Below are 17,680 nucleotides of genomic sequence, written 5' to 3'. Positions count from 1 at the left end.
GTTTATTAAAAATGGCATTTTTAGAATCGCTTAAATCCCAAGTAAACAACGTGAATATGTCAATCGGGGAGTTGATGAAGGATGCACCGTATCCTGTGAAAACCATGAAAAACGTGGAGACAAAGTACGGGACAGCTGTCACGTGCATATTGTGCAACCCCGCGGGAACTGGTACGATCAACGTATTTTTACCGAAGTCAGTTCAAATGGGTGACGGGGATATATCGGCGTATAATATCGGGAATTTGCCCGTAGTGAGCCTCATTTATAGAGGGATGAATAATAAGAGTTTCATTATAGATTTCCAATGAAATCTCTAATGGAGCTCTTTAATATGAATATTACATTTGTTCATATTGTATATTCACTATATTATTATTTTAATAAAATAATTTAAAAATATGTTTTTATTTTCATTTTATCTAGATCCTATAGTTTTAAGGGACGTATAATATAATTATATACATTTAACAAGTTATGTAATTATTTTGTCCGATCAATGAGTTGGTTTTAAAAAATATAATATTTAATAATATTATTATAAGGTTTATCCTCGCAAATACGGGATGGTGAAATATTTTATATTTATAAGGTTTTATTATTTAATAGTCGACATTTGTATACGAATTTAGGAGTAGTATAATATAATTATATACATTTAACAAGTTATATAATTATTCTGTCATAATGATAATAATAATAATAATAATAATAATAATAGGTATTCTACGGTGAAAATCTATTATCTAGATTTGGAAAAAAAAAAAAGAGACTTTAATAGATATTTTAATAGATTATAAATATATATACAGATATGAGATCATTGAACAATAATAACAATAACAATAATAATAATAAGTAATAACAATAATAACAATTTAATAATTTATGCGGTGATGACCGTGCGCGTACGTTGAAATGTTGTCCGGTAACACATGACGCTTATCGTCGGCCCTGTTTAAAACTAGTTTCATAGTCCTAATCGTACGCATTTCGTGTTTAAACGACTGTATAGAGACATTTTCTCTATACGGTGTAAAAGGCATATAGCAATAAAAGTGTGACGGATGTGTGGTCGACGGTGAATTTGTTGCAGACGTTGAGGCGTTCCGATGTATTTGGGCGACAGCTTTCAGCGCGGAGTCGACTGCGATCATTTTCCCCATATTTGCGTCGAATTCGTCGTCACACTCGTCGGATTCCGCACCGTCGTCCACGTCGGCAAACATACACCTCTTATGCTCGGCGAAAGTTAGGTGATTTCTAATAACGTGTCTCATGACACCCTTCGCGCGAATTGTAACCTCCTCTTCCACGTCGTACGCATAAGACTTGGCGCGTAGAGCTACGTACTCATATACAGTACGGGCATTGGTTTCGTTTTTGAACAGCCCCGGAATCCGTTTCCTCGCAGTTGAATAGCATTTGTGGTCTTTCAGTAAATTAGAGGTGTCCATAAACCGCATCAGATTCGAATTGTTAATACAGTCGTCGTAAAAATCATTCGTCGTCACGCGGTAGAATAACGAATCTGAAACATGTAATAATAATAATATTATAATATAAAAGCTGTGTTAGACTGCACACGTTTTATATAATATACATACCAGTATCGGTGTACAGCAAGTCGATCTTATCGCCGTAATGGCGCTTCATGACGTCATAATGAAATCCGTACATTAGAACTTTGCTGAGTTCTAGTACGGTAAATCCTATATAGATCGGCTTGCAGAAATCCACTTCTTTGCTATGCTGAACCACCACCGAGAGATTTTCGTTATAAGTTGTGCAGTAGTTGAAAGTTGGTTGGTTTATCAGCTTACGCATCCTTACGGGGCATGATACGAGTTCCAAATTAAACCGTTTACGCATGTTCTCAATCGATTTCCCTGCGCAAATACATACAATAATTATGATGTATAAACCTTAAGCTGTTTAAAACTCGGGAAATAACAAATCGTATAGTAAATGCTTAAATCACGAAATAAATTTGTAAAAAAAAAAACGTACCGAACACCGAATTATTCAAGTCTTTGAAAAATTGCTCTTCAAATTTGTTTGTCGCCTGCTTGCGTAATTCCGTGTTTAAATTAATATACGGTGCTAACCATGGAGTTTGACGGAACTCCAACACTCTGTGCGTCTGAAATATACGAAAAAGATACGATCAGTACACATAACAATAATAATTATAATAATAATAATAATATTAATAATCACTTTTTCGACTACGACTCCGTGGGCCATGGCCTGTTTTAGATTCATATAATGGACCACGTAGCGTTCTTTCCGCAGAAATGTTACCATCAACTTTCGTACACTCGACCCTGGTGGTATGCTAGCGTAGGGCAGGAACGGCATATCGTTGTGGGCGCCGTGCAAGTGTTGCGGATACGAAATGTCAACTTCGTAAATTCTACCCACATCGTCCGTCTCGCCCATCCACTCCAGCTGGGCCAGCGCGACTTCAGGATTCCCTGGGTACCATGTAAAATCGCTAATCGGCATATATTTACACATCGCGTACCCGTACAAATTGTTTGATAAATAAATACGGAAAAACATATGAATTAATATGCACGGACAATATAATATGTATATAATTTATATATTATAATCACCATCTAGGTATATGAGCGACGTGCTAGGTTCATCGGCATTGTATCCAGGCGTCTCGAAATTGTTGGCTCGCGCATGACGCTTGCTGGCCTGCACCAGACCGCCGCGGGTTCCAGACTCATAAAAGAGAACTTTCTCAAAGTCGACTAAAAGTTCAAGTTGAACTTTCGTAAACTTTAGCATGCTATCGAAACTGAATCCTGGTGACGTGTAGTAATGCGCGGGGTCCAGGTGATATGTAGACATACATATATCCCTGAAATTTTCAAAGACGTCTGCGCTTATCAGCACGTCGATTTTCAGGTACAAGTCACTATATGCGCCTAGCGTCGTGCAGCCGAAATGGTTCCAAACCCGAGTCGCATGGTCATAATCCTCATCGCTAACATGCGACTCTGTCAACGCACTGTAAAACTTGAACTTGTCTGGTAACGACGTCTCGCACAGTTTATCCCACGAATCCGTGTACTCGTACGGATAAACGCCTTTCCGCGTGGTCATGCCCATCTCCGACGTGGTGAACACTTTCGAGACCTCGCGAAACTTGTCAAAGTTCACTGAGGAGAGATTCCCCGCCAAGTGTGCCAAGCTCGACGCCATGAACCGGCACGTATCTATGAACCTGACGGAGAAAGAGTTGTCTATATACTTTGAGAATGAAATATATTTCTCCTCAGTGCTCGCGATTACTGAAATTCTGTTATTCCCCCCGTCGTTCGCCAAATTCGTCACGATGAAATGCGCATCATAGTTTGACAGATTGTGCAGGAAGCGCGGCACGAATTTCGGTGTTTTCAATTTGAGGTTGCACGTGTTACATAATGTTTTTACAAAACGCCCCGACAAGTGATCGTGATGTGCAGTTTTACAGTTACGCTCGGTAAACGACCGCTGCACAAGTCACACATCACCTTGGCGTCATGCACGCGACAATCCTCAACACTCATAGAAATCGGCACGTTAACTTCCTTATATAATCTGCCTATCTTGGTGGCCACATCGAGGACGTCGCGGACAAAACGCTTGGCTACATCGTCTTCAGTCGCCGAGCCTCGGAAAATTACGGGAGCACTCGGAATGTCGAACTGATCAAATAAATCTATCGGTACCCCCTCCGCTGCGACAACAAGGAAACCGTAACTCATGGAGTGGTGCGTGTGCATCGCCGTGGTATTTGCACCTTGTTTCTCTGACATTTTAAGAAGTAAGGCTTCGAAGTCTGCGTATACTACGAATGGCAGACGTTCGGTCTTACACCACGCCTTGAACTCGAGCGTATCCCCCTCTTTCGGCATCAGAGGTAATACGGGTTTGTGCGCGCCACACGACAAACGATGCTTCGCCAACGCCTGCTCACCGGGTAATTTATATTTCAATGGGCGGTCCTCGAAACTGGTGAAACATCGTTTACAGAAAAATAAGCGGTGTTGGTGATTATTTTTTTGCGGTGCGGCTAGACGTGAAAAATTTGAAATAAACGCGTAATGATTCATGTTGTCTTTCCCGCTAATTAACAGTAAGCCAAAATGGCTAACATTTTCTTCGTCCGCGATGCGCAAAGGGTATGTGACAGATTGCGTACTCGATTTTTCGTTATTTTTATTCTTTACGCATTTTCTCACATCGTATAAATTAACGCTCGTGCCGGGATTCGATTTTTTGAATATCTTTATCTCCGACACCGGAGTGGGGGTAGATAGTGCTGAAAAATTGTAACGGTGTTCTTCCCTCAAATAATTAGCGCCTACTACCGTGCGATTGTCATGTGGCACGTGTTTGGCGAGGATCGCCCACTTGAAGCATTGTCGGTCGATATTTTTAGGGTTGACGACTGCCTTTTGATTCAAAATACTTTCCGGCAACGGTAAGTATGACGATCCCCCCATAGGCGTGTATTCGTACACACCCAAGAGCAATCCGTCGATGCACGATAAAGTGAACCCGCTGTATTTCCCGGCATATGAGTCTTCTTTGCCCAGGAGCCTTGTGAAATCGCGATCGACCAAACCCTCGACATTACTGTGCACGTATAATTCACGGGCCGAAGTTTTAAATGCACGATTTTGAGCTGAATTATGCAAGTTGGGTACGACGTATGTGGCCTCTAATTTCAGATTGTATTTGATCGGGTTAATACTCACGCGCTCACGTAATTTCGCGACTAATTCGGACTCTATCGAATTTAGGAAAGCTCGATAACTTGTCACATTATCGATATTTTTCCTAAAATACCACACGACCGTACGGTTAAGCGAAGACTCAATTTCGATAAAGCCCGGAGTATTAACCTTTTGCATGCGAGCATTTTTCAATTTAATATTTTTCCTTGAATTTTCCGTATGAGCAACAAATTCCCCGGCTGGCGGTGGTGAAAGCGAAAGTGGTAGTGCGGGGCTCACGGGGGATCTTGCGTCGGGTCCGTCAAAGATAGTCTGTGCGGGTGGCGGGGAAACGATAACCGGCGTGCGGGATGTGGATGGTGCTGCTTGTGGTTGGGGGGTAGGTATGTCCGCACGACGGCGGCGAGGCGAGATGACCGTCGGAGTCAAAACATCTGGCTGAGCGTGCGGTGTAGCAGGGGGAGGTGCCCAGCATATGACAGAAGCGCGACCTAACATATATTATTAATATTAAGATAGTGTCGTTATTATTATAAGAGAAAAAAATTATTTACCCATTGCACCACCTATCCGTACAGGTTAGGTTAGGCGGTGAGGTGGAGGGATATTCACCGCGATCAACGCCACCGAGGTATGGGCGGGGTGGGGTGGCGATGACGTATGATAGGTACGAGGTGAGGTGGGGGGTTATCAACCGCGATCAACGTTACCGAGGCATGAGCGGGGTGGGGTGGGTTGGTATAGACGGGGGGGGGGGGGGGGTGAAGCGGGGGGTATCCAGGAGCGGCCTTTTCACGGGAGGCCGTATTAATCCGGAAAATAAATGGGCGGAACGTATAAATTCCGGACCGTATAAATCCGGAACGTATATCGCCGGAATCCAAAAGTGAAAAACCGTATTTGGCCGGAACGTATACCTCCGGAATTAAAAAAAATACTAAACCGTATTTTCCCGGAACGTATTTATCCGGACTGTATAATTCCGGAACGTATATTGCCGGAATCCAAAAGTTAAAAACCGTATTTGGCCGGAACGTATACCTCCGGAATTAAAAAAATCTAATAAACCGTATTTAACCGGAACGTATTTATCCGGACCGTATATTTACGGAAAGTATTGTAAATTGCCTATTTGAAACCCCTGAAAAAGAAAGTTGAGAACTTTATTGCTAGATCTTTATTGCCAGTGTTCATTTTTATTTATTACAAAGATAATATGTGATCATAATTTGGTCATATTATATTATAATAAATTTTGTATAAATAAAAATAAATAATACCCATAATACAATATATTTTTTATTATTCTATTAGTGGTCAATGGAGCGATGAATATGAATTTACTTTACAAAAATGTCAGTTTTTTTATTTAAATCTGTTTGTAATTAAAATTATTTCTCTGTAACTTAGGTTAGGTATCTACCAAAAAGTTAGACAGTCTTCACTCAGAATAATTTCTTGTCGTGTGCTTTAAATTTAACACATCCATTACAGTAAAGCTGTTAAATACTTGACGAATTTTTATAATCATTGGATATTTAAAAAAACAACTTTTTTTAAAACATTTAGTACCTTCACAGAGTTGAATTAAATAATAATTAAAACGTATGTCGCATGATCACTCCAGGATGAACGCGTAATTTGTTTTTAAGAAAGTAAACTTTCGAACATTGTGGACCATTCAGTACGCTTCAGAACTATATAATTTGGAGCTTAAAAATAAGATGCAGATACATTAACAAATTACCATATTACATACCATATTATGAGAGCTCGATGGATATTTTTTCAAATAGTTTAAACAGGCAATCTGTTTAATTCATTAATTTATGAAGTTCCTGTTTAATTGGCACATGCAGTTAATTTTTCCAACAATATATATTATTTATTTATTAAATCATCATAACCATTAACCATTACATTGATATAATATAATATATAATATATTATATGATGTTATAATAAAATAGGATGATGTAGTCAAAAAATGCATAGTATCATAAGTACCTACAACAATTGTATATTTATATTATTATTTATTAATAACCAAAAGGGTTTTATATTCATTTTAATTGTATCTTAAATAGGTATAAATAAATTCTTATTGATAGGTATTGCATTAAATAAAAACAATCCAGTTTAGTTATTTTGATGGTTCAAAAAATAGTAGAAAATTGTAATATATTTTAAAATATTAAACATGTATAATAGCTAACTATGTATTATTAGCTTGGGACTTTAAATTTTTAAAGCCTTAATGGCTAATACTTAGGTACATATTATTATTATTATAACGTCTTATCATGTTAATATTCGTATAATAACAATTAATACATTATATTTTAATTTTCCACTATTCCTAAATACCTAATTAACAGGACAACAACGCGCGTTTTTTAACGAAACGTATAGTTCCGGAAAGTATATGCCCGATAATAACTGATCGAAAATACTGATTGCAACACAGACATGTCATATTATTATTGTGTACTGCAACTTGAATAAAAATATGAAAAAAAATAATATTATAGGTGATAAACTATTCTTAATTGAAGGGGTCAATGGACAAAGGTGTTAACTAACATTTTTCCAAAAATGCATTTTATTGCACGAATAAAGGTGTTATAATGTTATAAACATTTTATAACAATTTGATAAGGTTTTATTTAGTGGTTACCATGACGAAATAATACTTCGTCATGGATGCTAGTGATAACTGAACAACGATCAAAAATTCAAAAATTCAAATCAACGACGAACTTTTTATATTCACTATTATTTCTAAATAAATGAATGCGTATTACTAGTTACTATGTTGCTATCAATTTTAAAAGTTTTTTTTTTTTGCGTGATTTCTAACTTTGCTTTTGATTAGATATACGTGAGTATTGTCTCATTCTCATGGTAATATAATAAGTAATTATAAATAAAAAAATGTCATTTTTGTGATCAGCACATGGAAATGCTAGAAGATGTTGGCTGTTTTCCAAGAAAAAATCAACAGTTTCTTGAAATACTTCATAGCTATCACAACATTTTTCAATTAATTTGTATGTCATATTGTGTAGTTTTGTTTGATGAACAATTAAATATTTTAAAACTAATAGAAAAGTTTAATTTAAGAAAATTCTTTGAAAAGTGACTTCTTCCATTCGACATAATGGGCATCTTGTTGGTGCTGGAAGGGATGTAATGCAATTGTTGCAAACCCATGCATGACCACAAGGAATAACAATATGCTGTTGAATATTTGCTGCTCTTGCATTCAAACATACTATGCACGTTGACACTTGTGGAGCTATTGGCAGTTGTGGTTCCTGAATTGGCTGTACAACAGCAGCAGCTTCCACTTCTGGCTCAGAATTTGGATCTACCTCATTGATCCAATTTATATGTCGAGATATATATCTTGATGTGGTATACGAAGTCAATTGCATGAACTGCCACATACTTATGATCCCAGCATCGTATTGGCTTGTGGCATTTTTAAGTCTTTTGGATTGTAATAAATATTTTGCCTTCAGACTCCTAGTAGGTTGAAGATTATTTTCAAGCTGCCTCATTATAACATGGTAATTATTAAATAAATTACTCAAATTACCTATAAGAAAAATGTTATAAGTAAATTTCAGAAACATAAATTATCAGAAGATGCATACTTATTTGTTTGGTAATACATTAGATAATATAAATTATATTATAAAATATTTATCACAATCCATACATATATATAATTAGTATTTTCAGTTTACAAACGTTAAAAATAACTTTTAAAACAAGTAGTATTTAATTAATCATATTGATTAACATACTTAAAAATATCCATAGATTGGGATGAGTCACTGAAAATTTTAATCTTAATTTATTGTGGAAACTTTCAATATTATTGTTTGTACGCCTAGGAAGTCCATGAACTGAAATTATCTGAGTTCCCACACGGCGCAACCAATACCTATAGTTAACACAGGTATAAATATATAATAAATAAGTATTATTTATGGTATTCAAATATTCAACTGTACAATACAAACATTACAAACCAAGTATTTACTTAATAAGCTACTATAAGTAATTAGGTTTAGGGTATAGTGTACAGATATTCACCTTTAAATGAATCTAAATATAAGTTATAAAAGTCACTGTGATAGTAAAATACAAAATATACATAACAGTTTCAAGTTACTACTAAAAATTTCTTTTGAATTATTAAAAAAAAAAAAAAAAAATACAGTTGATATACTTTGTTTAAATATCGAATTTCGTTAAAATTTGAACTTCAAATGTGTATAAAAAAAATGTATTTTCCTATACATATTTATTAGATTTTTGAATTTCAATCAGAACTACTTATTACTGTACTTTTTAACCAAAAACTAAATTTATACTACCTAAACAAAAAAAAAAAATGCTAATAAAAAAAAAATTTTAATATCTACAAATAGCAAAAAAAACCTTTTAAATATTTATAAAAAAATACTATGCATTTTTACTTTTAACGACCTAATTCCCAAAGTACCAATTAGATCCAATTTTCTTCTAGAAAACACCTTTAAATACTGAGTTAAAGTAGAACATCAAAATATTTTACTGCTCCAAAAAATTATGACAAAGAAAAAAAACATAAAACCATTGTACATTAATAGTTTTACAACAATCCAATATGTATTGATTTTTAAATATTAACAACTAATTACCTCTCATAATAGTCAAATAAATTATGCATCGCTACTCCATGGTTGATTGCATACATTTTAATTAATTGAAATGCTCTTTCTATATCCTGATATGGAAGCAGTGGAAGGCCAAATAAAAGGTTTAAGCTTTGCAGTGCAAATTGATTAGTATTTACAAGCCTATAGTATCCTTTACTTTTCATATTTTTAAAAACTGCCTAAAAAGATTTAAATATAAATAACTTAAGTATACTAATCATTAAGCAAAATTATAATAAAAATAAAAATTTGTATTTTTTAGGTAGGTACTTGATTATGGTGGAACCAACAACCAGATGTTCGAGCTTCAGGGAAATATGATTGTAGAACATCTCTAAGTGTAGATTCATAATCACTTATGATAATCCTTGGAGAAATGTTTGCTAAAAGATTATCTTTAACATATCGAAATACACTGTCATATGAATTCCTAGACTTTGATTCCATTAGTGCGAATATAATTGGTATTGACTATAGATAAATAAATAAATGAATGAACATCAATATAATAAAAACAATTGTAAGTTAAATTTTTGTTTTAGGTATAATATACTTACATAATTTTGTATCATAGCATGTACGCTCAATAATTGATAGCCCATGTTTACTGGAACCACTTTAAAAGTAGCGTCTACATGAAGCTCCTCAATTCCAGTACCACAAAAACTTTGTGACAAAACTGGACATGCAAATATCAGGCTAGTTTTACCATCAAGGTCACGAATACAGCTCCTAAATATCGTAATGTCACAACAATTGAATCTTTGAAGATGCCCATTATCAAATAAGGATGCTAGTTCCTGAAGGTTCCCAGGCAATCTAGGCATTACTGACCTACGGGCCAAACGCATTAAAGATTCAGCTGTAGGCTATGGATATAAGCTAGCTGCTATTGGATGCCTAAATCAATAAATAAGTATAAGCAATTATAATTAATTTTTCAATAATAAAACTTCTAAAATTTACCTTAAGCACTCTTCGTCGTAAATTTCTTTTAATAAAATATTTTCAGCAGCAGCTCTTCTTTTTAGTACTGCTTTTAAAGCATCTATTAACTGAGGGGTATCATCTTCACGCTCATGATTAGAGTGAGACCTCATCACTATAATTGTTCCGTCGGCCATCTTTTTCATGGTTCCAGGACTAAAGTGCATGGTACTTTTGCTACATTTGTAATAACTATTGAATAACAATATACAATATTTATGAACTACAAGAATTCATATAAGCTATATTTTCTAATAATTAAAAATTTAAAGCAAAAAAAAAATTTGTAAAATATAATATAGTATTAGGTACCTATTATGTATTTCAAAATAATAAAAAGGATCGAGAGTTAAAAAATAAAAGTATTAACAGTCAATCCACACACATTTAAGCACACCAAAGGATAATTTAATTTAAAATATCAATTTTATAATATCATATTATACACAATATATTTTGTTATATTTAAAATTATTTAATTATATAATAATTAGATTTTAGATTCTAAGCGGAACAATGAATGTATTGATTTTACAATGGAGTGATATTTATTTAATTTTTTTGTGTTTGTTTGGATAATCTGTAGTAGAAAAATAGATTCGATTAGGGGCGGCGCTTACGTTATTCATGAAAAAGTGCGGCATTTTTAAAGGAAATTTATATTAAATTCAGAATCACGCTAGCCGTCGTCGTCGCATCGGCCGGTTCCCCCACTCAATTTCGTGTATGCAGCTCGAGGCCTAGGTGGGAGCAAATGACGACGAGTGTCTGCGGTCGGCGGGTCATAACCATCTATATTGTATAAATCACAACAAAAACCCTTCGTAAACTTCGTGCAAAAATGACTAAGTAAAAAAAAAATATTAGATCATTAAGCACTATAAAGATGTGATATCAATTAATGCTAAGTATATTGAATTTAAGTAAACGTATTTTGTTTCAATAATTTATTTACTTGGCGAGGAATTATTTCTGAAAAAAAAATTTTGATTAATATAAATATTAATAATAATATTATTAAAATAATCATAAATATCTAACGCAGCAATGCTATTATAAGGTGATAAACTCTACAAATTTGAAATTAAAAATCACCTTACAATAAAAATTACCACAATCTCGTTGCTCTAAAAACATTTTATAATTAGTTGCATTGCTTTCAGTTCTAGTAACATATAATAATAAAAATGTAATATTAAAAATAATTTACCGCCCAAAGCACTAGCTTAAAGTGTTTACTGGGAAATACGGCACTGGCCATTTAATTATTTTGTTCATCACACTTTGTTAATTCCTCGCCAAGTAAATAAATTATTGAAACAAAATACGTTTACTTAAATTCAATATACTTAGCATTAATTCATTATATCACATCTTTATAGTGCTTAATGATCTAATATTTTTTTTCTTAGCCATTTTTACAAGAAGTTTACGAAGGGTTTTTTTTTTGATTTATACAATATAGATTCACTCTAGTGTAAAACTTTCAAAGTTGGAAAACGAAGCATTATTTCAACTACCTACTTATCGTGTACACGGAAACAAATTTTATAAAAAAAACACATCCGCTCAGAATCTAATATAAAATAATATATAATGTATACATAAAATTATTTATAAAAAAATGTAATAGTTATAATGTGTATTAGCTTAATGAACTATGGTTAAAAAAAAATCGGTATATATTATATATATAGTATATTTTTATTATAATATGATGTGTGATTAGGTACTTACGTGATTCCATTTTTTTTTACCATTATTGTCATATCGGTATCCATCATGGTTCATTGTAAAAGTGTGTATATATTTGAGCAGATATAATAAATATAATATTATAAATTTTGAATATTATAATTTATAATATTCAAAATTTTAAACTACCAACATTAATCCTCCTTGAAGTCTTGATGAAGAATGACAAATTTCAAAACTCAAAAATAAGAAATATAATAAATAACTATATACCCGTATTGATATATATAAATTAATTATATATATAAGAGGTATAAGTAAATATTATAACTGATTTAAAATTGTTATAAAAACAAAACAAAAGAGTCTAGACATTATGCTTACTTACCTTTATAGACCTACAATTGTACGGGTTACGTGGAATTAAATATTATATTATTATTTCCAAGGATCCGCTATTTCAAATTAATAAATGATACCCATTCTAGGTAACTGTTACATTAAATGTGTCTAGACTAATTAATAATAATAAATAAAATAAAATAATATAACTTAACACAAATTATTAGTTTTAATTTTTACCTTGTCTAAAGGTACCTAATACGTTTTGCCTTGCGCTATCACGATCTTGTCTTCTTGGTTTATTTCGACAACACTACGTTGCGATCGACAAATTTATAATTTATGCTACATATTTGCATTGTTCTAAATTATAGTTTTTAATAAAAATAAACGACCATGGTACCTACAGTATAAAAGTTTTTTTTTTACCAATGTAACTGGTATCGTCAAGTATTAAATAGAACCTAAAAATAATTATCTGTTTTAATTTGTTTAATTTTTAAACACATTTACTTTACTATATGTACTTCTTGTTATTTTTTTAGTTGACATAATATATGTATTTTAACTAAATAAAATAAATTTAAGAATGAAGATCATAAAACATTTATATAATAATATATAACAAAAAGTTACGTTACTTTGGGATCTTAGGGTGTTATTAGACCTGAAACAAGACAATTTTTTTTCTTATAGGCAATAAGTACTTGCATCTCATTTTTAGTTCAAATTCATCTCAAATTTAATTCTAAGTGCTCTTTTAACAAAATCGCGTTTTGGGAAAACAATATTTTTTGAAATTTTTCGCCGTTAACTTACAAGCGAAGGCTGTAAACTAGAATATTGTTCCAACGTTAACACGTCCTGAGCAGGTCTGTGTACCTACATACAATGGTATATCATGATTCATGCATGATTTATGTATGATTATATGTACATTCATAAAAAAACAGGAGTTTGTAGGGTACACGCCATGTGCCATTACATTTTGCAGAAAACATTGCATTATACAATTTCATTGTGTGTATAAAATATAATATTATAGGTAAAAGTTATAATAGTCACCAAAAATAATGTTTTTGAGTTATAATGAAATAAAAAATATCATTAATATTCATTTAAACATCTAATTTTCTCCAAGTTTCAACTTAAAATAACTATAAAAAAATCTGTGCTTATATATTTTTTTAGATTTTTTAGTTACAATATTACCCACTTATGAGATATCTCGTTTTAAATTTCCAAGCATTAAAAATTAAACATCTTATACATTTTGAACCGAAAAATGATTTGCAAATGTTCGTGATATTGAGATTGACTAATTTTGTAGAAATCTGAACTTAAAATCTTCATTGTTTATCTTCATAACAACTATTATGAAGAACCTTGTATTAATTGTTCAAGATTTTAGATTTCATTGATCAATAATAAGAAAAAAAAGTTTTCAACATTTAAATTGCCTATTATGAACATTTTATCATGTAGGTAGTAGGTATAGACAGCCTCTCCCGGCCCGTTATCAGTTTGGTACCGAAAATGGTTGAAAAATACCGAGTTTTTTTTTTAAATCAAATATTTTGTAGTTTTGTACATTGCCAGGGCGATTTTTTTCAACCTTAAAAAGTTAAAAGTTGAAAAGTTATCTAAGATCAACAATGAATGAAGTAATGTATTTTAGGAAATATTTTTATAAAAGTTATAAGTTATAACATAACTATATCAAATTCTCTGAGCGGAGCTATGAAGCTAGTGGTTTTACAATGATGTTTATTTATTTTATTTTTTTTATCCTGTATACAAAATTTCTACTAGAAGGAGTGCTTTGATTTCAATATGTAGTATCTTATCTTTTAGCAAATTGGATCAAGGCGGTACTTTAGGGACGTCATTTTTTGATTTTCTCAATAGTTATTTAATGACACGGAAAAACCACCGACAAATTACAAAAAACCGCTAAAATTGGGATTTTAATTTCTAACGCTTTGTTTATCACCATAAAAACGAATAAAAAAATAAATATATTTCAATATAAAATATCCAGACTGACAAATCATCTCCGCTCAGAATCGTTTTTCTTATACAATGATAATATTATATCATTGAATTCAAGTTGTATGTGTTCTTTATTAATATTTACCTATTTGATTAGCATTACTTATAAAAGTGTCTAAACCATATACAATTTTACAATACTAGTTATATTATTATATAGTATTTTTGAAAATATAAGTTGCTTTAGTTCGATCAAAATTAAACCGATTTTAAAATTGTGTTTTATCCATATTTAAATCTACATAACAGATTTTAAACGTTTTAAAAATATATTTTTTTTAGACATTGGGAAAAGGAGGCTATTATTCATACGATACACATACAAAAAAAAACTGTACTAGAATATCTATATATTATCGAATTAGAGTAACTGACTTTCCAATTATTAAATATACCGTAGATGTATAATAATTGTATACCTAACTATTTTTATTTTTATTTTGTATCTATTTAAACATAAAAAGTACCAATATATTTTTTACCAAAACCATTGTCAAACCATTTATTTATTTATTTATTTATTTATCTCATAATTATAACACCATGTTCATAAGTTTGGACTTTGGATTCTAGTATTGTTATAGTTATGAATTAATTTTATTCGCACTTACACGAAAAGTAAAACTACATATTATGTAAAAAACATTTTTTAATTTTTTTTTTTTTTGTGTAAAGGGGCCTATTGAAAATTATTGTCGTGGGAGTCCAATATTAGCCAGCCGACACTGGGTACAGACGATTATAAATTATAATATTTTATTTTAATTATTTGGTGACAATTTTAAGTACCTATCTATGTTCAGTTGGTTTTCTTGTTGTGTTAATGCACATATTATATCATATAAAAATGTTGTTAAAATTAAAAGTTTCTACGGTGGAGCGGTTATTCATTTTTGAGTACGACAGAAAAATGATTTTGTCGATAACTGGTTTTGTGTAGAAACTACCTTTTTTTCTTAATTTTTTTTCGTTTTCATGGCGCTTTGAAACTACTGGGAATTTTTTACTTTTGAGTTTTGAGCCAACAAAGTAATGACTAGATTCACTTTCCTATTAGAAAAAATGCTGAAGTATACAATCACATAATTTTTGCTGTCCTAATAGGTGATGGTAGACACAAAATAAAAATAAAATATAAAAGCACAAATCGTTGTAAAATCAATACATTGGGCCGCGGTGTGTGTGACGGTAAATGGACATTTCCCTCCCCCCCCCCCCCCGACTGTTTTCGGTTTAGTAGGACATCCCCCCCTATATTTTTGATGCGGACATTTTTCTCCAATTTTTTTTAATTAATTATTGACTAATAATATTGAATTTAACAATATAATATTATTTATTATTTAATATGAAATTTTTTTTTTAAATAAAATATAAAATATATAAAATAGTTTTTATTTTCATAAATGTAATAGATTATAAATGTATATGTTTGATTAACTGAACTACTTACTTGAAACAATAAAAATTTAAAAAATAATAAGTAATTTATTAATTAATAATTTATTATATTTATGAAAATATTTGAAATTAGGCATAAATATATTTATACTAAATAATAATATTATATTTTTAAATAGTAAACTTTTAAAAAAAGGGGGGAATGTCCTACTACACCGAAACAGTACCGGGGGGGGGGGGGGGGAGAATGTCCGCGATTCGTGTGTGACATGGTGTGAGTTTAATTATTATGTACGTCGAAAGCAATCGGAGTATACGACAATACTTAATTACGTAATTACAAATATGTTTACAAAACAAGTTTTAAACAACTTGTTTTAAACATGTTTAAAACATAAATTCAAAACATTTATTTTGAATATTTCGTTAATTGTTTAAAACGAATAAAACGTAATATGTTTAAAACAGTGTAACTCCAAGTAATATTGAGTTTTTTTTGTTTTGAACCGTTTAAAAATATATACTGTTTGAACTGCTTGAAACTCAAACAATTTTTTTTGTTTAAAAACCATTTTGAACAGAAAAAAACAGTTCAAAACAAACAATTTTTTTAACATAAAAATACACCAACTGATTATTAATTGTAATCTGGTGTTATGCAAGGGGTTTAATATAGGCAATTTACAACACTTTCCGGACAAATACGTTCCGGGCAAATACGGTCCGGATGAATACGGTTTTTACCTTTTAAGAGTCCGGGCAAATACGTTCCGGTCATATACGTTCCGGAAGAATACGGTTTATACTTTTTGGATTCCGTCGAAATACGGTCCGGATAAATACGTTCCGGAATTATACGGTCCGGACATATACTTTCCGGAACTATACGTTCCGTTAAAATACGGTTTATATTTTTTGGATTCCGTCGAAATACGGTCCGGATAAATACATTCCGGAATTATACGGTCCGGACATATACTTTCCGGATTATTATAGCCCCCCCCTTTTCACTCTACTTGTATATATATTAATAATAACAATAAAAGTCTAATATAAAACATCTTAGGCTGTCAAACAATCTCTGCTCAGAACCGTTTTTTTGCACACATATGATATATAATTGAATTCAAATTTACAGTCACCCACTTTTATATAGCCTACTGTACAGCAGAGCGATTTCCACTTACCCGCTTTTTTGCGCTTGTTTAAAAAAAAAATGTTGTCCCCCCCCCCTATTTTAAATTCCTGGGTACGCCACTGAGAATTGAACATGTTCATAGAGTATCCTTTTGCTTAATGATTAAAATACTAAATAGCAAATTTTAGATTCTGAGCGAAACGATGAATGTATTGATTTTACAATGATGTGTGTTTTTTTAATTTTTTAATTTTTTTTTAATTTTAATTTTTTTAATTTTTAATTTTTTTAATTTTTTTTATTATTTTTGTGTCTGTCATCACCTTTTAGGACAGTAAAAGTGCTTGGATTTTCTTCAACAGTAACTTTTCTGATAGGAAAGTGAATCTAGTTGGTACTTTGGGGGGTCAAAAGTAAAAATTTCCCAGTAGTTTAACGTGAAAAACAAAAGGAAAATTAAGGAAAAACGGGAATTTTTACGCAAAATCTGTTTTCGAGAAAATCGATTTTGGTTTTTGGTGTAACTCTAGAACAAATGACCGTAGGGACATGAACTGAGTTTTGACTGAATGTTTATTATTGCATTTCCCATACACCGTAACATTTTGATTAGT

General features: G+C 31.8%; 2 protein-coding genes across 3 annotated transcripts; both read right to left on the bottom strand.

Moving 5' to 3' along the window:
• Positions 1 to 878: 878 nt before the first annotated feature.
• On the bottom strand, positions 879 to 3,219 carry LOC132953814 (uncharacterized). The gene is made up of 5 exons (XM_061026151.1): positions 2,622 to 3,219; positions 2,221 to 2,477; positions 2,011 to 2,143; positions 1,608 to 1,889; positions 879 to 1,531 (listed from the first exon to the last, which is right to left on the bottom strand). Exons 1-5 carry the CDS (start codon positions 3,217 to 3,219, stop codon positions 879 to 881), a joined length of 1,923 nt encoding a protein of 640 aa, XP_060882134.1.
• Positions 3,220 to 6,816: 3,597 nt separating this feature from the next.
• LOC132935316 (uncharacterized) lies at positions 6,817 to 11,238 on the bottom strand. Of its 2 annotated transcripts, none has more exons than XM_061001831.1 (7): positions 10,751 to 11,238; positions 10,418 to 10,630; positions 10,009 to 10,351; positions 9,722 to 9,922; positions 9,434 to 9,630; positions 8,552 to 8,691; positions 6,817 to 8,340 (listed from the first exon to the last, which is right to left on the bottom strand). In XM_061001831.1, exons 3-7 carry the CDS (start codon positions 10,300 to 10,302, stop codon positions 7,853 to 7,855), a joined length of 1,320 nt encoding a protein of 439 aa, XP_060857814.1. In that variant the 5' UTR covers positions 10,303 to 10,351; positions 10,418 to 10,630; positions 10,751 to 11,238; the 3' UTR covers positions 6,817 to 7,852. The 2 variants fall into 2 exon arrangements, with proteins under 2 accessions (XP_060857814.1, XP_060857815.1); XM_061001832.1 differs by having other exon boundaries at positions 11,059 to 11,238.
• Positions 11,239 to 17,680: the final 6,442 nt, after the last annotated feature.

The sequence above is a fragment of the Metopolophium dirhodum genome, chromosome 1, assembly GCF_019925205.1.
Source record: "Metopolophium dirhodum isolate CAU chromosome 1, ASM1992520v1, whole genome shotgun sequence".
NCBI classification, from domain to species: domain Eukaryota; kingdom Metazoa; phylum Arthropoda; class Insecta; order Hemiptera; family Aphididae; genus Metopolophium; species Metopolophium dirhodum.
This window is presented reverse-complemented; position numbering and strand designations above follow the sequence as displayed.